At 45.2% G+C, this 27,127-nt stretch overlaps 3 protein-coding genes and 2 non-coding genes across 10 annotated transcripts in view; 2 read left to right on the forward strand and 3 right to left on the reverse strand.

The window, feature by feature from the left end:
- Positions 1-261: 261 nt before the first annotated feature.
- Pp2c1 (protein phosphatase 2C) lies at positions 262-8,050 on the reverse strand. 3 transcript variants are annotated; one of them, XM_071725628.1, is made up of 6 exons: positions 7,018-8,050; positions 6,217-6,567; positions 5,911-6,131; positions 5,636-5,776; positions 3,960-5,446; positions 262-3,754 (listed from the first exon to the last, which is right to left on the reverse strand). In XM_071725628.1, the coding sequence occupies exons 1-6, from the start codon at positions 7,319-7,321 to the stop codon at positions 3,382-3,384; spliced, it is 2,877 nt and encodes a 958-aa protein (XP_071581729.1). In that variant the 5' UTR covers positions 7,322-8,050; the 3' UTR covers positions 262-3,381. The 3 variants fall into 3 exon arrangements, with proteins under 3 accessions (XP_071581729.1, XP_071581737.1, XP_071581734.1); XM_071725636.1 differs by having other exon boundaries at positions 3,960-5,404; positions 7,018-8,049; XM_071725633.1 differs by having other exon boundaries at positions 3,960-5,422; positions 7,018-8,044.
- Positions 8,051-12,369: 4,319 nt separating this feature from the next.
- Trnam-cau (transfer RNA methionine (anticodon CAU)) lies at positions 12,370-12,441 on the forward strand. Its single transcript has one exon. It is a non-coding gene; the product is annotated as a tRNA-Met (tRNA).
- A 339-nt stretch (positions 12,442-12,780) lies between these two features.
- Positions 12,781-12,853, reverse strand: Trnak-cuu (transfer RNA lysine (anticodon CUU)). Its single transcript has one exon. It is a non-coding gene; the product is annotated as a tRNA-Lys (tRNA).
- Positions 12,854-13,024: 171 nt separating this feature from the next.
- On the reverse strand, positions 13,025-23,892 carry LOC139786557 (uncharacterized). 2 transcript variants are annotated; one of them, XM_071725716.1, is made up of 6 exons: positions 23,772-23,892; positions 21,538-21,606; positions 20,768-21,194; positions 19,632-19,965; positions 16,036-16,620; positions 13,025-15,509 (listed from the first exon to the last, which is right to left on the reverse strand). In XM_071725716.1, the coding sequence occupies exons 3-6, from the start codon at positions 21,160-21,162 to the stop codon at positions 13,992-13,994; spliced, it is 2,832 nt and encodes a 943-aa protein (XP_071581817.1). In that variant the 5' UTR covers positions 21,163-21,194; positions 21,538-21,606; positions 23,772-23,892; the 3' UTR covers positions 13,025-13,991. The 2 variants fall into 2 exon arrangements, with proteins under 2 accessions (XP_071581817.1, XP_071581812.1); XM_071725711.1 differs by lacking the exon at positions 23,772-23,892 and adding an exon at positions 22,633-22,772.
- LOC139786491 (uncharacterized) overlaps positions 16,658-27,127 on the forward strand; it is a 44,887-nt gene continuing 34,417 nt past the window's right edge. Inside the window, exons 1-2 of one of the 3 annotated variants that reach the window (XM_071725655.1) lie at positions 24,638-26,141; positions 26,950-27,086. Coding sequence is in view for 2 of the 3 variants with exons in the window: in XM_071725674.1 (XP_071581775.1) it covers positions 17,420-17,584 (165 nt within the window). In the remaining variant the exon portion in view is untranslated. Of the gene's footprint in view, positions 17,585-24,637; positions 26,142-26,949; positions 27,087-27,127 lie in introns of those variants that run through there. The other 2 variants (XM_071725674.1, XM_071725644.1) reach the window with 2 other exon arrangements.

A 27,127-nucleotide genomic window follows, 5' to 3' on the forward strand; every position in this document is an offset into this window, starting at 1 on the left:
GCGATTTTTAGCTAAAACTTAATTAAAATCCTAAAAAATAAATCCAATAAAAGCTTTTTACAACTAAATATGTTGGAGATAATTTTAGTTTAAAATTAAGATTCTCGGACTAAATTTTGCACAGTATGCATATTCCTTAAAATTTAATCGATATCGAAGCAATAAATAAATATTGCTGAATTTATAACAGAATTTAATAATCCTTCACGATTTATAGATGTTCATCGCAAAGCGGAATAATCGCAGAAACAGTCGCGAGCGTCAGTTTAATAATAGGATTTATATATCTCAGTTTATTTAATTAAAATATACAGATTATATAAACGTGATCACACATTTGTTCGAGTTCCTCCGATATTTACCCCCCCCCCCTTCCCCGCAATTCTCTTAACCTGAGATAAATCGCTATATAATATTTCTTCTCTCACTAACAGTTCTTCTCTTCGTCTCTCGTCTCTCTTACAGCATTAAACTCTTTATTCTTTATCTCTTAAAAAATACTCGGTTCCGTCATATCTGTACGATGTAACAAATGATAAATCTACAGGCGCGCCGGGTAGATTCGACCTTTTCGTTTTAAAATCGCCTCCCTCCCCCCCTACCCCCGCAATTTGTTTTAACGCCTTGTTCCTTTCCTGTATAATCGCTTAAAGTTTATCTATACAATATCTCTGTTTATATATAATATATATGTCTATTAACACTGTATATTTACATGCAGCGTGAGACCTATGGACATGCACCAAAAAAGGGATAAATACTCTTAAAATAAAATCTCCGCCGTTAGCTAACACGCATGTCTCTCCCAGCGGTAACTCGGTTCTGCCCCCCCCCCCCCCCGCCTCGCAACATGCTTTTACTTTTGAAATTTTACCTCGAAACTTTCATCAGGAATATAATCCTTTATTTACACGCACACACATACACACGTGTTCGCGAGTGGTAACTATTGTAGGCACGCGTCATCCTTTTCCTCCCTTTCGCTCTCTCGTCTTTGATACAGCCGTTTCGCAGCGTACTGCTTCGCAGTGACAATTTCTCTCCAAGCAGCTTCCCGAACGATATAGCATATATTATCTGCGCGATCTTATTTACATAGAAAATCGAATCACCTTTTAAAAGCTAATTAATAAATAGTCGACGTAATATCGATAAATATATACTTATGGTTTACATTTTACACGTTTTAGTAATATACTTCATCAGCGTTTTCATCATTTTCGCTCGCTTTTTTTTTCTTTTCTTTAGAAATGTATAAACTCTAAAGTGATACTACATTCCGTAAGATACACGTATTCTTTCTCGTTACCGAAATTGCTCTAAAATATTCTTCCTCATAGATGCGGAGTTGATTCGCGAACAAGAGAGGAAATAATGTACATTCGTAATATAAGTAAAACTCATCGTATCTCTATTCATCAAGCAAATATAAAACAAACGCGTTGTGCGTAATTTCCGTAACGAGAAAGATGGATATTCCTGAATCCGTCTTCTTTTCCTCTCTGCACGAGATGCAAAATGGATAGCTCTATGTGAAAGACTGATATAGGAGATTATATACGCTGTATTTTATATTCTGATATTAATATACGTATGTATATTAATGTCAGATATATACATATATCAGATATAAATCTTTCTTACCCCGCTGACTTAATTATTATTATTAGATCACTAGTATGATAGTGCACGTTTGTATTTGGAACACAATTGTTGTACAATTGTTCGCACCGACGGAAATTTGAATTTCCTCGATTGTTTCTTTCCTAAGCTGTGTGCCTCGAATATTCCCTCTAGTTATAATCTAAACTTTTATAACGCACAGTAAACAGTCGTTTGGTGCTTCGTACCGAGTGGTCGTTATTCGAGACCATGAGCCTGGAATCTTTTCCAGAGGTAGATTTAAATCCTTTCCTTTTTTCTTCCATATATTATTTATCTACGCAACGGTTTTATTATATATCTATGAATCGATGTACTTCGCAGATAAAGGCTGCCAATTATTCTCATATATTAATTCTTATTGTAATTCTATTTACACGCAATTACAATTGTTCAACAACCACTCCGTACTCAGCCAAGGCAGATCAGTGTGATTGCATATCCTACGTACTAGAAAATAGTTGAATGCCTTAATCGTAGATATTCTCTAAATACGGTGTGCTTTTTTTTTGACTTGCGAATTCTTTCCGAGCCGTCATCGAAGACTTTTACGATCAAGCGGAATCAACGAGGAGGGGAGAAGGGGGAGAAATTATTTTCCAGGAATACACGTGCACAGCTACGGGCCGCGAATTCGTATTCCATATTCAGCGTTCGGTCGCCTCATTCGGTCTAAGATAAAGATTGCAAACAATAGTTATCACTGAGGATGTGCAAGTGTGAGATATGCATACGGACCCATGCCTTTAATATGCAACCGTACCTTCTTATTGTCAGGCTACTTTACGCCCATATTATACTTTCATGTTTGTTTTTTGTCATACGTGACATTTGCTAATCTACGCGACTATTGGAAAGCATACAAAAGATCGCGAATATTTTCTTTGTATTTTTTATATATTATAAATTTCTCGTGGTAATAATTTACAATATCGTCCTTCCACCATTCTTCTTGTATGCCAATTCGACTCGACTTAAATATAAAAGAACACTTAGCAAATTTGCATTTAATATCTGCCTTTGTAAGAGAGACCGATATAATCTTCCTTTATAAAGCGAAAGCACAGTCTTGTAAATTATACAGAGAATTTCGAATATAACGATACTCTTTCAAGGATGACCAGTTTAATTTCTTTTAGTCCATTCCAAATGATATCGCTGTATATCCTTTATGAGGAATTAATGTAATCATGTTTAATAAATAGAATGGGAGAGCGTAGCAATTTATTTCCATGCAAGCAATATTATAAAATGAAATAGATATATGTACTTCATGTATGAACATAAAAGGTCCGTGTAAATAATTCCAATAACAAAATACAAATGGCACGTGCGATAAATCAATAGTAATTGTCACAAGCAGATATAAGTATATGTGTAGGAAGTTTACGATACCAAATATTTCAACATATATCAAAATAATCCTACCTTGCTTAATCGATTTATATCTGATTTTATTCTACTTTCCAAAACGAAAAAAAAACAATAACTTATAATGCTCAGAGCCCCATTCGTAGTAAACATCTCGAATAAAAGAAAATATATGGTCTCAAAGATGAAAGATGGGAAAGTTTTTTTAAAAGAGAGACATAAAATGCACGTAACAATCGCTGTTATATCGTAACTAGATAATTCGCAGATAGTAAAATTAAGGGTAAGAATGTCATACCCTAAAAAAAAACTCGCGAATTCGCAAAACTACAGTCCTTAACTACCACCTTACTTTCCAAGACGTTTGATTCGAGATCGCGTGCTCAGGGATCGAGCACTAGGATTATACGGTGATTTGACTTTCTTAGCTATGCCAGAAGTGGAACCTGCTGTCGAGGGATTTATGGTCGCGCAAGTACTCACGCTTCCACCGTTACCGTTCGCTTGTTTAAGTTTACTGGCTGACAATGAGGAAGACCTGACTCTACTCGATTGCAGCGATCCACCGTTCGCGGACTGCTTCAACTTGTTCGGTAGAGGCAATCGATTTTGTTTCACTACGCCATACTGATGTACTAATTGCGCAGATATTGTATGTCCGGCGATGTCTACGTTACGCGAACGTAGTGTTTTCACAGGCGTTGCCGCCATTGTGTCTGACCTAAACAAAATATGAAATAGCAAAGTTTAGTAAAAGTTCATGGAACATGTTTAGACGTTAGTAAAATGCAATCTATATTATTTTAACGATCCATTTAACTTGTTAATCTTCAATATAAGTGATAATATTTATATGGTTTCATACGACTTTATTTCAATATCACGCGAAAATTATTTCCTGAAAAAGGTAATATAATTAAACCAACCTTAACCATCGCTGCGGTAATGACGTATCCGTAGGACCGATTATCGTTACCGTCCTATTTATAGTTCTTCTACTGTTACAATTAGTCGTTCGATTATTCCTTCCTTGGTCCCAATCCCTTAGGCCAAAACTACCTCTTAGATGTTGCAAACGAGACGAACCGTTGATGGACGATCTCCTAATGGCTTTAACAGGCGTAGCCTTTTTGCCTAAACTTCTACGTTGGAACGTGTTCGATGATGAAGAGAGGGTCGTTAAACTGGCGCCGTTCAACGACGAGTCTGGTCGTCTATCCGACGCGGGCCAACTTAATCGGGCATTAGCATTCTCCATCGCTTGATTAGCCGGGTCGTTCTCGTCGGTGGGACTGTGCCTTTGGTCCTCGGAACGCGTCCTCCTCTTCGCGCACGGTTCTTGCTGCGCGCAGCTATTCTCGATTCCAGATGAAACCGATGCTTGCGTGATCGCGCTGTGCTTGCGTTTATTATTTATGGCGCAGTCGCTAGTCTTTAACGCACTTTTCGTCGTCTCCTCCACCGTCGTGCTTCCCGCGACAGACGATTTCTTTACCCTGCTGTACCGCGATTTCACACTCGCATAAGTCTTCGAATCCGGACTCGGCGTAACGTCAGCGAAAGCATTCTGAGTTTGAGAAGAGCTCAGACTATGTCGTCGCTTTATCGTTCTGACGTCCGCCCTCGCGGGAAATAAAGGGTGCTGCTTATGTCTAGATCCGTTCAAAACGCCATTCTTCACCTCGCCGTTGTCGAAACTGTTGCTCTTAACAGGAACAATGCCGCCACTCCGACGTAACCTACTTACGAGGGGAGCGGGTTGAAGCGCCTCCTCGTTCGCACCGGGAAACGTACTCTGCCGCGTCACGTTAGATACTCCTGTCTCGGGTATGACTGCTTTAGGCTCGGCGAACTTAATTGCCGATTTCGGATTTGATTGGATCAGAGTCTGCGCATCGTCGATTTTCGCTTTCTCGTTTTCATTCTGTTCAGCTACTTGCTTTTTCTCGTTCTCGGGATGTTCCGATTTCTCGTGATTGGTTTCACTCGCTTTCTTACTTTCCGTATCTCCGGGTCCTTCTGGCATTTGACTGGAGGAGATTTCGGCGACCTGGATACTCTCATCAGCATCAGTAGTCTCGATACTCTTGTCTATCACGGTATTCTCTTGTAATTCCAATAAAGTGTCAATATCGGACAAAGCTGATTTTTCAGGACACGAAACTGTCTCCGGCTGTAACGTCTGATCGACAGCCTCCTCATTTCCGTTCGACGAATCCGGTTGTTTGGGATCAATGTCGAGATCCGTGGAAGCGCTTGGCGGCGGTATCGGCATACACGGCGATATAATTTTTTGATTGACTGCCTCGATGTTTTCAGGCTCTTTCGTCGTAGTTGACGCGTGTGTTCCGTGATGTATAACACGATCCTTCTTTTGATTAAACAGTACCTTAAACAAAGCCAAACGTGATCCCTAACGCATTAATAGTTTTAATAGTTCTTAGTATTGATAGTTTTTAAATTATCAATATTTTCAGCAAATTTTTAATTTGTTACTAAAATTTTCAAGGCTTGAATTTCCCGTTTTAATTTCGTCAATATTTATATACAAATAATTTATGTACATATATTAGACCAAAAATTTTACAAAACAAATATTTACCTCACTGCGACATGGTCCCGATGGATCCAACATTAATGTTACAACACTGGTATTATCTGCTCGTAATCTCGTCGATGACCACCTCTCCAATGCACGATCCACGAGACTTTTCGAAGGATTTATCCACATTTGTATATCAGCCTGTTATCAAAGAAGTTTGTATACCTCACTGTTACATTTAAGTTATCAACATATATACACCAGACAACTTGTATATACTTTCACTTTAATATAATAGTATGTATAATTAATAACATAAAATAAACGAAACTTACCCCATTACCGGTCTGCTGAGAAGCTATCAAATGTTTCTCATTGTGTCTGTCTGTGGCTTGAACAATAGCTACCGCAGCTTGCGGTGATAACATATTCCATAGGCCATCAGTGCCGAAAATAAGACAACGGTTCGATTTAACGTCAACTGGAATAACCTTCACGTCCGGCTCGGGAGAGACAACAAAAGTGTTCAATTCGGAATTGTAACTCCATAAATCACCTGAAATCAATTTTTGTTCAGATTCTTTCGCACAAACACAAAACCATCGGATACAAAGGGATACTCGCAAGTGTATAATTCTTACCTAGGGATCTCGCTACTGCAAGGAACGGAATTTCATCCATGTGAGTTGATCTTCGAACCGGACCTTTGTGCCCGATGCGAGGTCTGTTCCACACGACCCTCGGGACACCAGATTTACTGACCACTTTTCCACCCGATTCCTGTATGCGCGTCATCTCCGGCCCGCTCTCCGGCTTGTGATCCTTCGTCAGCGCTTTCGCCCTCCATTGGGAATCACCCTCCGCCTGATAGCCCAATATAATAGCGGAATCTCCCACGTGACCTATGTATATCTTGCCCTTCCGGATGAAGGCGATGCTGGCAGTCGTGCCGGCCGTGGACGGCAGTCCGGACGCGGTTCTCGGCCATTTATCTGCTCAGAAAACAATGCCAGTTCAAGGTATACGTTTCGCAATACAAAGCGAGCTCTTCGCGATCAAGGTCGACGCGCCCGTTACGCTTTACGCGCGCGCGCGCGCGAGCGACGGTACCGCCGTGGGAATCGCCGCGATCCGGATTCGCGAGGTGACGCGAGAAGCCATCGTTTTTTTCCCTCATCGATTTCCATCGACCTCAAATTTTCAGGTTAGCTCGAAGAATTACATAACCTAAATTCTAACCTAATCAGGCCTAGTCGCGGCGGCGATGGCGACGGTGGTGGGGGAAATACGCGGGACGATGACAGAAATTCTCGGACGGGGGCCCGTCGTCGCCGCGGGGAAACCGTACGCGGGGGCAAAATCGTAAATTTAAAATTCGCGCGAAAGCTAAAAGGATCGTCGCGCGAGCGAGTCGCAGTCGACGCGACGATCGTCTTCCGTACCGAGCTCCCGCCACATCATGTAGTGCGTGTTCATGTATCCGTCCCTGATCGCCCGGAGCACGTCCTCGTCGCGCTCGCTCCAGAAGTTCCTCTGCTTCACGATGATGTCCATGAGGTGTTCCTTGGCGAAGGTCGCGGCCTCCGCGCCGCCGTGGCCGTCGAAGATCCCGAAGAAGGCGTACTCTAGGTCCTTGTCGTCCGTTGTCGGCTGGAACGCCACGCAGAACATGTCCTCCATGTATTTGCGACCGCCCTGGTTACAGTGGCCGGTCACCCGCAGATTAACGCCGATACTGAGCGGCATGTCGATGCCGGCGAGAACGACGATCCGTTCAGTAACGACGACGACGACGACGTCGCCAAGGTACGAAGAACTGTCTGTATACGGTGCGCTTATTACGCACTCTATCACCGCTGTGCACACTCGTCGAACGGAAGCCTCGCATTTACTGGGCAGGTCCGTGCACGTCGCGCGCAAGAGAGAGAGACAGCGTGCGTGGTGGAGGGTGGAGGAAGGTGGAGGGGGGACGGTGACGTTGCGCGGTCGGCGACGGAGGGCGACGCGGTGGGGATTGGCGGACGAATGGCAGCGAACGACTGAGGCGCGAGAGGGGAGACCCGTTTCCCCCCTCCTCCACCCGCTCTGCCCTCGACCTCACGCATACATGCACGTGCGCGCACGCTCTCTCTTTCTCTCTCTCTCTCCCCCTCTCCCTCTCTCGTTCGTTCTTTCTTCCGCGGCCCGCGCGCACGCCTCTTCTTCCTCGCCGCGTCGCCGCGCGTCCACGATTTCACCGACACGAGCGCGGCCGACGTTCGCCGACGATTCTCGAGAAACGGCCGGAGCGGAAGATTTTGGAATGCACACGCGTTCCCGCTGCGCCGTGCGTGTTTTCGAATATGCCGCCTGCGATCGATCGCCCGCGGGCCGCGCCGATCGAACTGAACTTCGACCGCGCGCGCGGCGCGCGTTCCGTCAACGATTTCCCCGCGTCGCCGTCGCCGAAGCCGCGACGCGCGGGAGAGGCGGCGGGGCAGATACGCGACGAGGACGAGGGCTGGAACTGTGCGCGTATACATACGTGTGCGCGCCTCGCTCCGCCGTCGTCGTCACTCGGAGAAGCCTTGAAAGTCGGCCGCCCCGATACGACGGCGAGCGGAATCGCGCGATGCGAACCTTAACGCCTTTAAGCCCCATGTCTCGCGATATAATATTTGTATTTTCGACTTGGCGCTTTCCCCATTACGTCCAATTACTCGGCCGCCACATGCTACCGCCCCCGCGGGCGGGCCTTCTAATTGGTCGCGGTGAGACTGCAAGTTAGAAATGCGCTTTAGCGCCCGAAGATAGACAAGTAGAGATAAGAGCGCGTTTCTGGACTTCGCGAAGTTCGCGGCCGTTTGATTTCGTTTACAAACGGCGCGGGTAGAGGGATATTGTTGCGAGCCCCGAATTTTACTTCGGATAGCGCTCGAGTTGTGTGTATGCGCGACGAACGAGACGCATTTCGAGAAAGAAGGACAGAGAGATGCTTATCGTACCCTCCCAACGTTCTCTTTGTCCTCGTAAAATAGATAACGACGAAATTTTGAAAAGAAAATAACAAACGAGAAGGCACAGTTTTGCGACTTCATCGCGGGAATTTGCTTCGGACAATCGATCTATCTTCATAAATCGTAACTAATTTTTGAAGAAGAGGAAGAAAGAAAAAAAAATTAGATACGCGCGGTCGCATATCGCTCCGAATTGATTTACCCGCGATAATTATTTATCTACCGATTAAGCACGGCTTCCGATCTTTATTTCGAATCACCGTCGAGGCGCGTCGCCCCTCGAGAGAACACTCTCACCTATCGATAAGTTCGCTTGTCGCAATTCATTTCTCCTTCTTTTTTTTCCAATTCGAAATACGTCGGTTTTCGCGCGGTAAGAAGAGAATCGACTTTCGAACGAGATTCCGCGTAAATTTCACGTTTTTCGATTAGGCCGGCGCGAAACTGAAGACCCGTTCCTTTCGTTAACATTTTTTTACTTTTCATTTTTCCCTTTTATTTGTATAAAAATGTGTCTTTTCGCGGAGACAGCGTGAAGTACGCGGCTGGTCGAGCCGACTCCTCGAGTCGGTCGGGGCGCGAATCACGTTTAAGGTTAAGGATTAATGCACGCTCGTGTTAACCACGTGCGAAACGTAAGACAGACTAGGGAGACGGACGTTTTGTGAAATTTCCAAAAGGCGATCCACGGCTCGTACTCAAGTAACACGCTACCTTGGTCGTATCGCACGCGCGCGCGCGCGCGCGGCTGCGACCAGCCGGCGGCGCGTTCCCCTTTCCCCGCTCACCCCAAAGCCATGCCGCTCCTCCGGCCGCATCCCCACCGCGGCGGAAACTTTTCCGCGCCCCCTTCACCCCGCGCGTTTTCCACGCCGCCTCGCTCCCCGTCCCGCGGCGAGCGCCCGATATCCCGCCATACTCCTCGTCAACGCGCTGGCCCGTCAAACTCCGGAGCTATATTCATGCCGCGCATCTCCGCTCACGCAGTCGCGCCACGTTGCCGCACTTCCTTTCTCCTCGATCCCTCCGTCTCCCTTCCTCACTGCATCGCTCTCTCTCTCTTTATCGCTCACGCTCTCTCGCCGCCGCGCCGCGAGCAAGCAACCTGATTTCTTGTCCAGCTCAGCCGGACGACGTTGTCGTCGCGCGAAAGATGACGCACATGGAAAAATTGTCCAGAGCGCTCATCCCCGAGCGAATTTGAAATTCGTTCGGGAATCGTATTACGTCTACGTTCACGTCGTCATGTCCGTCAAACTTTCCCAGAGACGTTCCAGCGCGATTTAAAATTCGAGTCTCGGGTTTCTCGATAGACGATACATATCCGCTTTCGGATATTTCACACGGCTTATCCCTCCATCCCTCCCCTTTCTCAACGATCCCTCGCGGTTGTCCAACGCAGGAAAGTAAATCTTATTGTTAGCAGCGAAAACGGCGACCCCGTTGGCACGGCGTAAAAGGCCTAAAAACGGCGAGAGAGCGAGCCGGGAGCGATCCGGCGAAAAGTGCTGAACGTGCCGTCGCCGTCGTTTTGCCGTGGCGCGCGCGCGGCGCGGTTATCTCTCTACGCCGAGCAAGCAAAACACACGGTGGGGCACGTGTTTGAACTTGTTCGATCGCCACGACGACGAGCGGCGGACGGCGGACGGCGACGTGGCAACGTCGCAACGTCGCATCGCGCCGTTCAAAATAGCTCTCACCAGCTGTGGTGACTTTCGCCCGACCCGACGGATTAAAGTCCGCGGGAACGCGCGCGACTCTCCCGGGGGAAGGCGCTCGTCGCCGATCCGCCGGGCTTCGGACTTCGATCCTCGACGGGGCAGCGCGGACGAATCGGCCCCCGGGAAGCCCGGTTCCGCACCGTTCGGAAATCGAACGATGGCCAACCGTCGAGATGTGTCATCGATTGCATCATTCCCTCGGAAAACATGGCCGCCGACCGTAATGCAAGCACTACGTAAATCAAGCTTGCGAATCACGGCGGCGATCAGGCGTCAGATTCACGACAAAATAGAAACTAGCTGGAAAAAGCAGGACGGGAATGATTCCTCGGTCAAAAGGAAACGTTTCGGAGGTTTCTTCCGGGAGAAATTTAAGATTGTTCCCAATCGCAAATCGATAATTCGCAGGTCTGCCCGTCCGGCTTCCTGTCGCGGGCGTATCGAACGGCACTGCCGGCGCCATCTGTGTTTTATTAGCTACAATAAAAGGACAGGCCACTAATGTGTTATTTATTTTCCACAAGCGTGTGTACACACGTTATATCATAAATTCTAAATTCTGTCAGCATCGCGGCATCGCTCGCGCCTTTTTTACAGTCGTATTTTAACGTTTTTGAAAGGTGGTTCTCGTTAGCAAACGATAAATAAACGCGAATCTGCCCCGTATTAGGTCTGTCCGTTTTGCAAATTGCAAACGGACCATTTCCGGCTATTTAGCTCGATCTCTCATTGGTCGAGCTGTTTCGAAGGGCTCGCGTAAGGGCGCGCGAATATGGACGTCGTCGCGCTCAAAAGAAAAAGAGTCGCTGAATCGCGGGATGCAATCCGTTATGTAATTCCGCTGAATTCAAACTCCATCGAACGAACGGAAATACCTCCGTCTATTCGTGGCGAACGAAAACGGGACACTCGGCCGCGATAGTCGTAACTTTATTTCCGCGTTATCGATAATTCACCGAGAACGCCGATATCAGTTCCGATTTCCGGTCGTCTTTTTCTCGATAGAATATAACGGATACGATAAAAACGCGCTCGTGTGTAACCTTACGTGCGCGAATATCGGTCGGCGAGCGAAAATTCTCAACGCGCCGCGGATTATTCACTATTCGTTTTCCGTGACGTTGCCACGCGCGTCGCGAAGGAGATGCGTTTGTGTGCGCTACGCTCGCGCGGCCTTCGCGGGGTTTTGTTAGCGTCTTTTTATCGATTGCCCGCGTCAGGTCGGCGCGATACGCGGACACACGTGGCATCCGGTACCGCGGGCATTCCCCAGCTAGACGAGACCATGCAGGCGGTGCAGGTTCGTGCTTGTTGAGTCTCGTTGATACCTCGCCCGGGCCTGTATACGTGAGTCACGGGACTGGTGACGGACTTATATTGGTAGGATTGCTCATTCTCTTGAAATCTCGAGAGAAACGACGGTCGCTCTTTTCAATTGGCGATTGTGTAGAATAAAGACAACCGTGCAGCCCTTCTACGTGCAGCAAACAATGAACTGTGACTAATGATTCTTAAACAGAAATGCGAGGCTTTTAAAGAAAGGCACGAATTGAGATACCTATAATAATATATAATAAGTATGTCTTTTTCAGATTTTCTATAGTTTTTCGAAATTATTGCATCATTTTATCAAAGTCATTTCGTTATCAGTTTGACGTCGTTTTACGTTTCGCGGTTATCTTATTTCTTCATATTTTATTTTTACATTTTGTACATACTGTAGATAAGATATATTTCTTGTCTTTTCGATTTTCTAAAATAATGCCTTTCGTTAAAAGCATTCTGGGAATGTCTCGAAAGTGCAATGCCTTTCGTGACGACGAATAACAATTTTATAGTTGCATAACTTTTAACCATACTTTTAAAGCAATAAACAAACAAGACAGTAAAAAACAAATTTATTAACAATAAAAAATTATGTCTAAAAATAGCTATAAAAAATATTATGTGCCAAGTTAATTTAATTACACTATTATTATTAAGGATAAAAATCAAATTATAACTAAATTATTGTACTTTTTAAATAAAAATATATTGCGATGTTGATATTAAAAATTTGGAGGGAGGTCCTTCAAGAAGCAGAGTGGCGCAGTGGAAGCGTGCTGGGCCCATAACCCAGAGGTCCGTGGATCGAAACCACGCTCTGCTAGTGAGGGGTTCTCTTTTACTCTCGACATACAAAAAGTTTATTTATATATTTTTTTGTAAATTTCTTTATACTTATGCATAACTTTTAATTATATACAATTTTATATAAATTTTTTTTTTAGATATATAATAAGTTGGGGAAAAAGAAATCCATTATTTTTTCGTTTATTTCAAGGCTAAAATAATAGATATACTTTTTCCCCAACCTTATATATAGATATATTCTTTAATATTTATAAAAATTATATTCGGTATTTATTTCTATTCTATTTAATAGTTCTTTTATCGAAATTTTGTAAATATTAATTTTATATCACGAAAAAAATTATCAAAAAAAATTCGCCCAACGTGGGGCTCGAACCCACGACCCTGAGATTAAGAGTCTCATGCTCTACCGACTGAGCTAGCCGGGCTACTTGGAAGCCCCTATATTTAACATGAGTATTAAGGTACAGTTAAACAATAACGATCAATACTTTCGTAGCCTTCAATACGGCAATATTAAAACAAATTCAAAGGGATAAATAATTATAAACATAAAAAGTGAGTTGAAATAAAGAAAAAGTGACGAAAGTGAACGGATAATTGTTGCATAAAATAAATCTTTATTAAGACTGATTGTATCTTAGTAACAAATAGCTCGTTACAATCCTGACGGTAAATATATTATGTACAATCGTTCCTTTTATATTAAAATGAACACAAGAAGTACTTTAACGTCGCACTAGTACGGATCTTTATGGCACGTGAATGTATTTACTGTCGTTGACGTATACGCTTACAACGCAATGTACAATGTAATTTTTTTTTTGTTACATTTGTAACCGGGATGATCGTTTATCGATGGTCCCTACCGGCAGTATGGTTGACCAACCAAAACATCCAATTAAACTTAATTATTAATTTATATAAATATAATTATTAATTTTTTATTTTATTTAACACGTAGAAAAAAGAGACAGATTAGGGAGATCGAATTATACAATTAGATTTGGACGAGGTTGCCTCTTCTGCACAAATTCTCATTGATACTTTAGAACGCATTTTCATCGCGATGTATAATCTGCTATGATGTTCGTAATTATTCTGTGTGCGACAAACAGGTACTAACAATTAATCTAAGCGACCTAACAATCTAATTGTATTTAAGAAGCATTATCTCCCTATGTACGATGTTAATCTAATAACATAATTAAATTAATCTAATATTACAAGGACTCCGAAGGGTTTAAGTTTATATATATGCATTCGCAAAAATAAATATACGTATTTATTAGTTTATAAGCGCTTTTTCACGGTATGAACACATTGAATGACAACATTAACAATACCAAATCTATCCTCGCCTACTGAAAAAATAACTTCACTCTCAGAACTCCGTTGATTACCAAAATCACTCTCATCTGTATACTTTACCGAAATATCATTGTTTAATATCCGAACGTAATTTTCGATCCATTGACGGATGTACCTCAAAAACTATCTCGTCTATCGATAAGACGGGATCTTTGAGTAAATTGACTCTAATTTTTACTCTTATTTGCCGAATGACTAATGTATCGCGAAGAACAATACAAATGCCACGAACAACATCGGGTTCTTTCTCAGCTCGACGTTGCTCGCCGTCGAGCAGCCGGGCGGACATTCCACCTCGACGGTTCGATTCTCATAGAGCAGGTTCCTCATGATCTTCTTGCCCTCGCACGAGTTCTCCACCTTGACGAACTTGATCTTCCGCGTCTCGAGGAACTGCTCCAGGTCCATGCGGCATCGCCACTTGAGAGGGTTTCCGGCGAACTCGACGATGTGCAAATTCGGCATATCCTGAAAATCGCTCGTAAAGATGCACTGCAGATCGTTGCCCTCGAGATTCAGGTAGACCAGCCTGCGCAGGTGACGGAATGCGCCGGGTGCGATGTAGCGGATCGAGTTACCGCGCAGATCCAGCCGCTCGAGACGTTCTATGTTGAAACAGTTCGCCTCGATTGACGTCAGCGGGTTACCCCGGACGGTGAGCCGTTCCAGGGAATCCAGACCCTTGAAAGCGCCGGGCGAAATCGTCCTCAGGCCGCAGTTCCTGATGATCAGCTCCTGCAACTTTCGAAAGTTGTAGAGAGCACCGGTCGGGAGAACGGGCAAATGACCCTCGTAGAATTCGATGTAAACAGCGTCGCGTGGCACGTTTTTCAGCATCAGCAGATTACCACCCACGCAACGATACCGCGGTTCCGTGGACTCGGGAATCCGGGCGCAGGAACCCTCGAGCGTCTCGTTGAAGAGGCCGATCGAGGGTGGCTCGGTCGTGGTGGTCCACGGGGTAGTCACCACCGTGGTGGGCGGGGTCGCCGGAAATCCGGTGACGTAACAGTCGTCGTTCACGTCGAACAAGGACTCGCGATGGTACGGTATTCTGCGGGAGTCCAGGAAGCTGGCCAGCTTGGTACCACAGAGGCAACTCCACGGATTGCCCGACACCTTGAGCGAATAGAGATGCGGCATTTTGCGCGCCATATGCTCCACGCCGAGGCAGTTCATGTAGTTCTCGGACACGTCGAGGCTGTACAGCTGCGGCACCACGTCGAACACCTCGTTGGGAATCCGGGAGATGTGATTGCGCGAGAGGTCCAGGTGCCGCAGATTCGTCAGGCCCTCCAACGCCTCGGACGTGACCGTTTTCAGGTGATTGCTGTGCAGCGACAGGTGCTCCAAGTTGTACAGGTCGATGAAGGCGCGATGTTCGATCGTCTCGATACCGGAATCGCGTAATTCTAGGCTGGACAACCAGCCGTCGAAGCGGGCGAACGCTCGCGTTGAGATCGTCTTCAGGTTCGAGAGGACGATGCGAATCGCGTGGACCGAGCGAGGTAAAACGTCCAGCTCGTCCATCGAGGTGATGCCGCTGCAGGTGTAAACCTGTCGCGACATTTGGGTTCTGTCTCGCACGCAAGTACCCGTGCGAGGCGGCGGTCTCTCCGTGGGAGTTTCGACGATCGGTCTTATCACGGTGATGTTTCTCTGGCTCAGAGTGTCGTCGAAAGTGGTCCAATACACGTGGCCGGTAACCGAGGTCTAAAAAATGAGAATAGATGTAGTATAGTATTAGGTACAGTATTATTAACTCTTAATATTAATTTAATATAATATTATAATTGTTAGTTATATAATTAATATTATTAGGGTCAATAGTAATATTAACCCTTTAATACACAATTTTTTGTAACATTCTGAGTATTTTTCAAACAAGTAATGACTGCTTAAGGAATCCTAAAAAAATATTTAAAAAAAATCTTTACTAATTTGAACTTTCCCAAGGGAAGAGGGCTAAAAGGGTCTTCCGGTCTAAAAGGGCCAGAAGGGTCGGAAAAGACCCTTTACAGATGTGTAAAACCGCACGTTTTTAGTTCGAACTTCATAAGGGAGAATATCGAAAAAGTTGAAAAGACGTTTTCTAGTTCTAAGAATTAGAAAAGAATAAAAAGTAAGTTAAGCGAAGATAAAAGTTAGAAAAAGATAAAAAGTAAGTTAAACCGATTAAAGTTAATATTGGTAGAAATTAATGGAAATTAGATTTTTTTTCTCGAGTGCCGCCACTTACATGCGGGTGCTGCCATACGTCGATCGGTTCGACAACCTCGTTCTCCTCGTAGCAGCGACCGGTGATCTCGAATCCCACGTTGTGGTCGGTCAGGTATCTCTGCAGATTCCTGCGGCAGTCGCAGGACAAAGGGTTACCGACGATCTCGAGGCGCTCGAGGTGGCGCAGGTGCGCCAGCTCCAACGGCAGGCAGCGCAGCCGATTGTGTCGCACGTCCAGATGGCGCAGGCTGCCGGCGAGCGGGCTCAGCGCGCCGGGCTCGACGCGCTCGATGCCGTTGCGCGCGAGCACCAATTGGCGGAGCGCGACGAGATCGTCGAACCAATGGGCGGCGACCGCGGGCAGCCGGTTGCCGACGAGCGCGAGCCGTTGCAGCTGATGCAGACCGGCGAACGCGCCCGGCTCGATCGTGCCGATCGCGCAATCGTGCAATTCCAAGCTGCGCAGGCTGTTGCCGAAGCGGAAGAACGCGTACGCGGGCAGCCGGTCGATCCGCAGCCCCGTGATCTGGATCCACGTCGTCCTGTCCGGCAGGCGGTCCAGCGACGTCAGCGCGCTCGTCTGGAAGCGGTTGCCGGGACGTTCCTGCGCAAGAGAGAAAGATAGACCGAGCGAGATTAGATAATCTGGATCGCGCGATCGTGATTGCAATCGCGATCGCGACAAAGGTGAGCGTACTCGCTCGTGCTGATCTGTGCTGATCGCACCGGTTACGTCTAACCAGTTCGTGCTATTTTATTGCCAATTCCGTTTTGTGACGCTACGATCTCAGTCGCTACATCGACGACAGCCGGAATATCGGGACTCCGGAGAGTTTCGCCTCTCGCGAATTTTCGGAGCGGATTGGTGAACGGCTATCGACAACGACCGTGCGGAGCTCTAATCGCGATCGTCATAACGGCGATTGCGGACGGTAATCTTTGCCTCCTACGTGACTCGTATCGGCCGCGCCGCGTCGATTGCGTAGCGAGCGCGCGATTTTTCGTTCAATCCCACGGCCCACGGCGAGAGCCAATCGGGGCAACAGCCCCGGGAGTCACGTGACCCGGCTTGCGCGAGCTCGAGTCGGCCGGTGTCCGTCGCGAGTGTCGCGTTCCGTCCCGAGGACGATCGTTCTCCGCGTTTCTACACCCGCGCGGATCGAGCACACGTCGCGTCGGCCAGAGACGCGCTCGTCGCTCGAGGATCGCGTGCGGGCCGGTAACCGCCCCCCGGGGAACCGGAAAGGCCGGAAGGAAGTCGGGCGACCGCGAACAATCGCGTCGCGCGGATCACGTGACTCGCGCGCGTCCGTCCGCCATATGTCGCGCGCGGTTTTCGCCGGAGCAGCGGACCCGAGTGCGCGTCGCCCGAGTGCGGACGTTCTTCCGCTCGCGTCGTTCACATGTTTTCGCGCGTGGTTTTCGGCGCTCGCGAGGCGAGGCCGCGCGCCGCCGCCGGAGCCCGGAAGGAGCCGTCGAAGGGGGACAACGACGCCCGAGGGGATGCCGGACGACAAGCGAGGGTGGTTCGCGGTGCTACCGAGCACGCCGCTCCGTCCACCGATACGGTGAGTTTGTTTGTTTATTGAATATAATTTCCCTAATCGAAGAACGTTCAGGTATAACAACGGCAATTTTGACTCACAAATAGTGAAGAGCAGCAAAAAAGCGAATTAAAAAAATTAAATTAATTTTAAAAATACAATTTTTTAAATAAAATAAATTATTTAAAAAAATTATTTAGTACATAGCGAGAGGTTGCATAAAATTGTATCATTGTTTCTTTCGAAGCAAGCGTGAGATTTTCTGCGGCATTACTGCATCGAGCGGAAATTTCTATTGTGTTTTTTTTTATAAAACTTAATGCTTAAACAATTAGTTAATCATGTTCGCTTGATATAAAACAATTTAAATAAACAGGGCTGGCGAACAAGTAAGGTCTTTGTGCTAAAAATATTATATTATAAATTCGAAACATATACAAACGTTTCGGCCCTAAATGTGGCCTTCATCAGTGTGAAAAACAATTATAACCTTGGTCGTTTAACGGAAATACTGAAGTCTTACATCGATATAGATAAAAAAATTCACAGAAATGATAAACTATTTACATAACTCGCCGCATACAAAAGACTCGCTTACGTTCCTTTATTCGTGTGTATGCGGCGAGTTATGTAAATAGTTTATTACCCTTGCTTGTTCGCCAGCCCTGTTCTATTTTTGGAAATTGCCAAGTTTGCGATCATAATGATGTTTGGGACTTTTTTAAATGGCAGTTTGCAAATCGATCGAAATGATCGAAGAGAATTTGAATAATTCTTACTGTGATTGGTACTTATTCGTTATACGGCCACCATTTCTAAAATAAATAAATATATACTATATATAACGGTAAAATTTATTCGGGCTTTACTTCTAAAATAAATAAATATATACAACAGTAAATTTAATTACTTCAAAAAAGTGTAAGTAGGTTAATAATCGCTGTACTTTCAAGTAGAAAAAAAATTGAAAGTGGCGCTCGTATAATGAATAAGTATTCTAATTATACATATATGATGTGTAAAGCCTATGTATAAGATTATATAAAGGATCTAAACTTGCTTGCATAAAAGGATTTAAATTGATTTGATGAGAGCCCGATTTTTCGCGCTACGAAAGACTTCAATCACTTCTAATGAAATGCCACCGATTTTACACCCATTTATGGCATCTCTCGCATTGATGTTCGTATTAAATTAAATAATTAATTGCGCGCCTGGCTTTCCTTCGCGTGCGTATAACGCTAGGAATAAGAGCGCCGAGACTAACGACATTACACGGTCGTTATACGCGCAATTACATCCTTAATTAGCTATCACGCGCAAACGTTGGCATTAAATTTCGACTTTCGCCCGTGATAGGCGCGCGATAAGGCCGGGCTTTTTAGGCGATAGAAATCACAGCGGTGAGACACATTGTGCGATGTTATCGGATACGTAATTATAATCGAGGCGTTTCTGCTTCATCCCGCGATCCCGCGGTGCGACTCCCCGAAACGCGATACTTGGAAAAACAACGCAGCTCGACTCGAGCCGTATTGCCTTACTGCCGGTATATCGGTGCTCGATATGCGGCTGCAGCTCATTCCGGATCGCGCGAGACGGACGATATACAGGTAACCCTCGAATAACACGGTACTTGAATTGCACGGAGGCTCGAGTAGCACGGTAAAAAATTGTGATGACTCTACTTTTTGAAAGTTTTTCTTATTTTTTTTAATAATCCCTTGGAATTAAGTGCCCAATTTTATTTTATACGAATCTGGATTTTTAAATTGCATTATTTTCAATACGAAACTAATTAATCGTATTACTTGAGGGTTACCTATATATTCAGGCAGCTCGCGATATTTTTCTGACAATTTGTCTTCACAAAGATCTGAAATTTCTGATTTAATTCGAATTGACCTGAAACATTAATCTTTTCATTGCTGTTGACGCCTGTGGGCTAAAAATTCCCGCAACGAAAGGATTAAAACAGAAACTGACTTACATACGCAAAAAGAAGAGCGCTCAAAAGCGTATAAATATGATAAACGTTTAAGCTGTGTTATATCATAAACAATCGAGTTACCTGGAGATTTCCTATCGGCTCGATGGTTATCGTCGGAGGTGGAAGCGGGATTTCGATCTGCGTCATGCACTGCGGATTACGGTACGCGGTGCAGATTCTCGGTCGAAATCTGCACTCTATCTCCTGAATGATCGATCTTTCGCGGAAGAACCTCTCCATTCTCAGCCGGCAGTCGCATAGCCACGGGTTGCCGTCGATGCGCACGGTCCTGAGCGCGGTCAGATGCGACAGCTCCTCCACCGACAGACAATCGAGGTCATTGTCGCGCAAGTCCAGGGTCTCCAGTCGCGGTAACATGCGAAAAACGTCGGGCTCGACGTGCACCAGGCCGCATCTGGAAGGAGAAACGCCGGGCGTGCTTTATCTACTGTGTGCGTGAACACAAGCGCGTACTCTCTAACTCTCGCGATCTCGTAATTCTAGAACTGGAGGAGAAGGCGCAAAAATTCCGAAACTCACGAGGGATCTTGTCATCTCGCGAACTAGACAATTTTTCGTTCTCAGTAGCGGGTGGGGACGTCAAAGATTCTAATAATTAAGAATTAATAATTAACGTCTCAGGACAATTGAGGTCAGAAATATTGTTTCAGTGAAATTTAAGGCTCTTCGGATTTCGAGATATTTTTGACGTTTGAAGCGAACTCCCTGAACGATCTCTGCTAATCGCGGAATTTCAAATAATCCAGTTTAGTATCTGATATTCGGACATCGAATGACGTCACCATCGTAATGGTGTAATGAATAACTGGGTCATCGACATTACCGAATGTATAACTGGCGCTTTATATAAGCTGCTGCACATGGCCTCGATCTATCGGTGTCCTTGAATTTCATGAATATATGCGATGCAGGACAATATTGTCGATGACATTTTGCATTGAATCGCGAGTGTGGCGTCGACTGCCACGGGTAAAATAAAACGAAAAGGTGATAATAATAAAATTAATAATTTCTAAATCACAATTATTTTATAGATGGTGCACTTTCCGCAGAATTAGCATTGAAAAAAGCTACAGCTCCTTGCATTTCCGAATTCCGTCACATTCTTTTGATATTTTTCATTCGAGCAGCGTTTTCTTGTCATGCTCTTTCCGTAATCTTGTCAATCTCAATTAGATCGTGAGAAAAAATGATACCTGTCCAGGACCAGTCGTCTGAGATTCGGCAGATGACGCAGCCACGCGGACCTCACCGCGTGGATCCTCGTGCCGTGGAATATCAGCCAATCGAGCCGGTGCAGGCCGCGAAACGCCGCGGGTTCGATCAGGTTTACGTGGCAATTGTAGAAGGACAGGCGACGTAGATTCGGGAATCGGCGGAACGCGTCGTCGGGGATCGCGTGGAAGCGCGACACCGAGAACTCGATCCACTCGGTCTCGCCGGACAGCTCGTTGAGGTCGTTCAGGTCGCCGTGGATGCACGCGTAGGCGATCGACCGATCGTTGTCGGCGATCGGCGCTAAGCTGCATTTGCCGTGCACTCGGCCAATTAGGCCGACCAACGCCCAAAGCAGCAATATCGAATTGACCATCCTTCTTTGCGGTCGCGGTGCTAGTGGGTCACCTGGAAGAGGGAACGTCTTTAACGTGATATATTGACGGTTACTCTCAAAATCATATTCAAATCGGTGTACGCGATATAAAATAAATATGTTACAATGTCAATCAGTATATAAACCAAATATAGTATATACGAGTGTGCGTGAATGTAACTCGCCATGCTTTGGAAACTTTCAAAATTAAGACTTTTATTATGGACTATTTAATAATATCAGAAAACTGCTCTTTTATTTTTGCTCTTTTAATTTATTATTATATTATTTAGCAATTGGTACAGAAATACACAGTATTCAAAGCGAGATATGAATGCTTTCATGATATTGGAAGTGTAGTAAACATCCCTCTACCTGGAAACTCGTACTGGTATTGCGCAATCTCTCCCGCTCACTTTGTGGCTCGTCGAAATCGTTTCAGTCCTAGAAACGTGCGAAACAGATTAATATCTTGACATTTAAATGCGCTAAAGAATAGCAACGGATCGCGTGAAATAATTCGAGCGGCATAAATCATCGTACGGGTTTTATTTACGTGTTGCGCCAGTTATAATAAGTTTCGCGATGATCTCACGGTCAGAGAATAAATGCGGACCTAAAGTGTTGATGCGCGTTAAGTGCACGTGGTTAATGCCAAATTTTCGTTTCGCCGCGGAATTTTCGCGTTGCGTTTGACGCAACGCTCAATGTCATTACAAAGTAATCCGACTTTACGGTACCTATTGTCGAAGATATTTTATCCAACGAGCTTTACGTAACGTCATTTGCACGGAGCAAACTGAAAGAGTCAAATAGATTTTTTTTGTATATCTAATGGGCTTAGTCTGCATAGCAGATGCGATCTCGTATGCATGGCATGACCATAATAAAGAAAATCAAGGTCGCGTTCAGTTTGCTTTTCAACAGACTCACGCTCAATGCGAAATCAGCCCCACGAATCCGTCTTCCGATTTTAACACATTCGTTATTATCATTTAGCAGTTGAGTAAAGATTACGAAATGGCATTTTGAAATCGCAATATGTAACTGTAATAATAAACACATTGGAAAAAGAAACTGATCTACGTTAGATGAGCTAGTATGAGATACTAAATCCAAATGTTTCTTTTTCCGTAAGAGATAACTGAGGTTTTTTTTAGAAGATATCCTCGCTACACTCTGTTAAATTCGTAGTGTCAAATTATATTTTATTTAACTCGTTCTTAACCATTTAGGTCGCCACTGCTTCTACTCAATATGTCGTTTTAACCAATTTAGTTAAAACGACATATTAATTTAACTAAACCAATGAAGTTAAAATAACACTGTTCTGTTAAAATAATAAATTTCGACACAGACGGTAGTTGAGATATTTTAAATTTTGTCCTTTAATATTTAACAGTGATAATCATGACAGAATTATCCAAAACGTCGATACGGATCCATATCTCTTCTCTCGCATTAACTCACCGTGAACGAGCGAACACTGCGTAAACAATGTCGCGAACTATGCCCGACCTCCTCGCTCGACGACAGGCACTGCGACGCGTCGCGCGGCACTGACGCTCGCATCTGTCAAAAAAGCGGAAGAACCTCGGCGATCTCGGTCGTGCCGCCGCCACCCACGGGCTACCTCCGTTTCTGCCAAGAAGAGACGTTGATTTTCCGCGTCGAGACGAGATCCCCACCGCGGCCGCCGGTCAGTCGATCAGTCGGAGCGGCGCGCGCTCGCGCTCCTTTAATGGCACTTATATTTTTCCGATCGCGGCTACCATCTCGAGCGACGTCTCGCTCGCATTTTTCAGCAACGACCTCGCGGAAGTTTCCGATATCGCGGAGCGACCTCCGATCGCGATGGAACGAAAATTAATTTCGCAGCGAAGAGAACAAATTTGCGTGAAGACTATACGTTTTTAATTTAGCCTGCTTTTAATTACGCGCGAAAAATAAACGCTTCAACTAGACGTTTTTGCAATTGGCGCGGAAAACGTTTTAGCAGTGCATCGGCGATGCGATTTGTGTTCCCTCGCAAAAAGCACGAAGAGCTTTCTACATGACGTTTCGTGTCGAAATCGATATAGGAGGTGCGGCGCGAGCATGCGAGGATAGAGAAAAAGAGAAATGCATCCGGAAATGATGTGCTCCGTGTCCGGCAGATCGCAATCGGCATGTCGCGTCGAAACGACTGAGCTCGCGAATCGGCCGTTTCCTCATTATATAAGCTCGTAAGGCCCAAGGTCGCCCTTGTTCCCTGCGCCGGTAATGCACACCGATTCCTGCCTGCTGCAACGACCTATCTTTAGCACGGCGCGCTCTAGTTTGGCATAAAACTAGACGCGTAATACAGGGTGACGCGTAATACGCGACGCGAACGAGTGGTGGGGTTGGCTGACAGTGAATTTTTGTTCGCGACATTCGATGGGAAAGAGGGGATGTGAAGATACCACGTTCGCGTGAATCCCTGTCTGTGTATATCCGTAAGACTTATATTAAAAAAGTATACACACGTATATTTACATGAAAAAGTACTTTATTTAAGTAGATCACTTCTAATGTGAAATTATAAGTTCTAATTAATGTCAAATGTTGCGCATTCTAAAGAGAATTACCTTTGTTGATAATGAGTTGTTACACTTCAGAATCATCCACGGAGGATCATTGTAAATTGATCGTGTTGGTTGAAGAACCTTGGAGAAGTCACAATTCTGAAGGCTACGGATGTATCGTTCTGGAAAATAATTTAATGGAAAAATTCTACGATGTGAAAAAACGTTAGGATCGAATCTTACAATTAGTATTTATAGTATTAGGTCAATACCTAATTGAACGATGCGAGTGAAGCGTTACTGTCACGATAAAAAAAATTTTTTCCCCACGATTCGTCAGCTCGAGTCTTACGATCGAACTCCGTCCGCACCCCTTCGTGCCCTTCTTTCACCCCGCGTGAAAACGCCCGCGCCCCTTCGTGACCCACCCTGTACTCGCGTTTCCTATAGTACCGCGTGATCGGTCCACACCTGCGTCGAGCCGCTACTACGCCCCGCGAAAATGGTAACGCTCTTCGGGCCGCCAAGGTCTCTCGCGACGCGCCGATGACGATGTCGAGGCCCTCCTCGTCTCCCTCGGTCGCTCCTTCTTCCCTTCCTCTTCTTCTTCCTTGCGCCTCTGTCTCGGTCCCTCCTAGCGACTGCATTTACGACGACGCACGTACGCGGTGCACACGCTAGCGTGACGAAACGCGTACCGTTTCAAAATGCTCCGCTTGTTGTCTCCCTTCGTCTGTATGGTGTCTTCTGCCCCGTCCTCTTCCGCGTGCGTCACGTCGATTTCTAATTTTTTGCGCGAATCGTCGATTCCGGTCATCTCAAGTATAAATAAAGAACGAATGAATCTTCGGTGGACTGGATCCCTGGTACAGAGCGTACTTCTCTAACGTTTTCGAGCGGAGTTGGCAATGTTCTCCTTGGCAAAGCGGAAGGCTGAAAATTTATGAAGACACGGGATGTTGCGCGGCAGTGGACTTGAACTTGTATTCGTCGACCGTTTTGTAATCGGCTGCGCTCTTCTGAAGGAACATTTTCCGCGACATTGAATATCTTGATCTTAACATTAAAACTTTCATGGAATTAAGGTTGTTCTGTTTTAAATTAACGTCAAGATTTTGTTATCTGATTACATTAACATTTTTAATTCAAGTAAAAAGAAAATCGCTTACAAATTGACAGAAAAGTGTATTGTTAAATTTAAGTCGAGATTTAAGTAGGTTTTTGGACATCCTTGTAAACAGAGGAAATTTAGTTAAACAATTCGATTTATCAGTGCCTTAAATAAGCACAACTAGTTTTGAGCGAGAAGTAGAGCAATTATTTTCTTGCTCTATCGAGCCGTAAGTTTTGAGCGAGAAGTGGATCAATTATTTTCTTGCTCTATCGAGCCGTATCGTATTAAAAAAGCATATTAGAACATTAATATAGACACGTAACTACCGGTAAAAAAAATTGTAATTACAATGAGACGACAAGGTGCAACGGTACGTGTGTTATTATCCAGTGCATCGATAACTCGCGCTATTTGCGTATTACGATACGCATTTAATGCGTTATGCAATGTCACGGCCTAGTCCAGAAATGCGCATTACATCATACAACCCACGAAGGTCTGATTGCACTTTGGGAAGAGCATAATTGAACGAACGAACGAACAAGCGCTTCACGCACGTTTTTCATTTACGTGACATTAGCACAATTAAATCGCCATACATATTTCATGGAGGATGGTCGCACGCGAACTAGCTGAGCATCAAAAAAGGAAGACATCTTGACGTCTTGACGTTACTTCAGAGATTTTTCTGAAAAATTTATCACGTTTAACTCTTCTACTCTAATTTATGCCAGGCAAATTAATTTCCGCAATGCTCAATCTTATCTGTCTAATCGAGCGTATGTTAAAGAGACAACGCGAAATTGGCGCGAATAAAAAAAGTAAAAGATTCAGGTGCGAGAAAGGACAGTATTATATCGCGAGATTTCAAATCTTTTTATTCGAGGGGACAGATCGGGGGCATCTGTCAACTTCATCGGTAGATTTTATTTCCGAGGCAAGTCGCTCGGAGCTTAATCGGATTCGACGCATGGTACTCGACGTGATTAAACGCGCAAAAATCGCGCCCGCGCGTTTCAGACGCGCCTCGCGGCGTCTGTCCATCGATCCATCTATCCATCCACCCATCCACCCATCCATCCGTCTACTTTGCCCATCCAAGCCGAATGCCAAAGACGATGCGGATGCGTCGTCGTCGTCGGGGGGCCGCCGGCAGTCTCGCGCGGACTGTCGTTCGCGACGCATGCAGTTCCGCGTTCGTTCGTACGCTCGCTACCGCCGGCGCCGACACGATCGACGCGATCGTCGTTGCAAAACGACCACCTTCCTCGACCCTGCGATGATCAACAGCATCTCCGTGGTGTCGCGCGACCAGCTCCGTGAGTACACGTGAAATCGATGGTCCGCGACGATCTCGAACCGTAATATACGATCGAGATATCTCGCGGCCGGGATCGGTTAACGAGACGGCGATCGGTGCTGTCATTTATCCCGTGGAGTCGTTATTCATCTCTTACGCCGCATATGAATTCCAGATTTGTCCTTCGCGTCGCGTGCGATTGATTTTCCTCGGTTGGAGAATATAGATCTCTGTTATGCAATTTTTTAATAACGTAGATTGTATTTACGGTAGAATATTTGCACACGTGAAAATTTCTACAGTTATTAATGCCAGCTGCTTTATTTTTTATCGAACTATGAAGAGATTACTGACGCAAAATTGGTATTTTATATTTTTGTGTAATATGCTTGCAGCTCAATGCTGTCGGAGTGCTATTCATTATAATGTTATCGTGCAATAAGAGATTGCATTCGATCGCGCCTTATCGAAATCGTATAACCGACGTTGGGATTGAGGGATCTTGAAGAATGTCTCAGAATTTCTCTATAACATCCATGTATGTGGCTTAAAAATTTTGTGTAAAATATTGATTGATGTATTCTATACTATAAGAAAGAGAAAGACTATATATTAAAAAATAGTAACATTTTATACGTTCACTTTTCTTATTAATTCTTGGTCGTCGTGCATACTTGTACCGACTTATATTCTGTGTTAGTAAAAAAATTGTTAAGCCACTTAGGACGTAATTGAGGAAGAGCCGGTGTCCCTCTTTCGATCCGGGGAAAAGAGGGACGATAGAAAAAAAAGGAAGCAGGCTGCATTTTCTTGTATGCTCTATACAGGGTTCTGATCGAGGGCAGCCGGAAGGAGAGTGCAACCGGCGGAAAAATGGATTCTCACGACGGTAGCGCGAGGTTCCCCCGTCGCGAGCCGCGGCTAGATTTACGTGGGACGCCACGTCGAGCCATAATCACGGCAGGTGGGTAGAGCCGAACAGGTATTTGGAGCGCGACAGACAGG

The sequence above is a fragment of the Temnothorax nylanderi genome, unplaced genomic scaffold (assembly GCF_030848795.1).
Source record: "Temnothorax nylanderi isolate EJ_2023f unplaced genomic scaffold, tnyl_v1.0 TNYL_tig0009_pilon, whole genome shotgun sequence".
Lineage (NCBI taxonomy): Eukaryota > Metazoa > Arthropoda > Insecta > Hymenoptera > Formicidae > Temnothorax > Temnothorax nylanderi.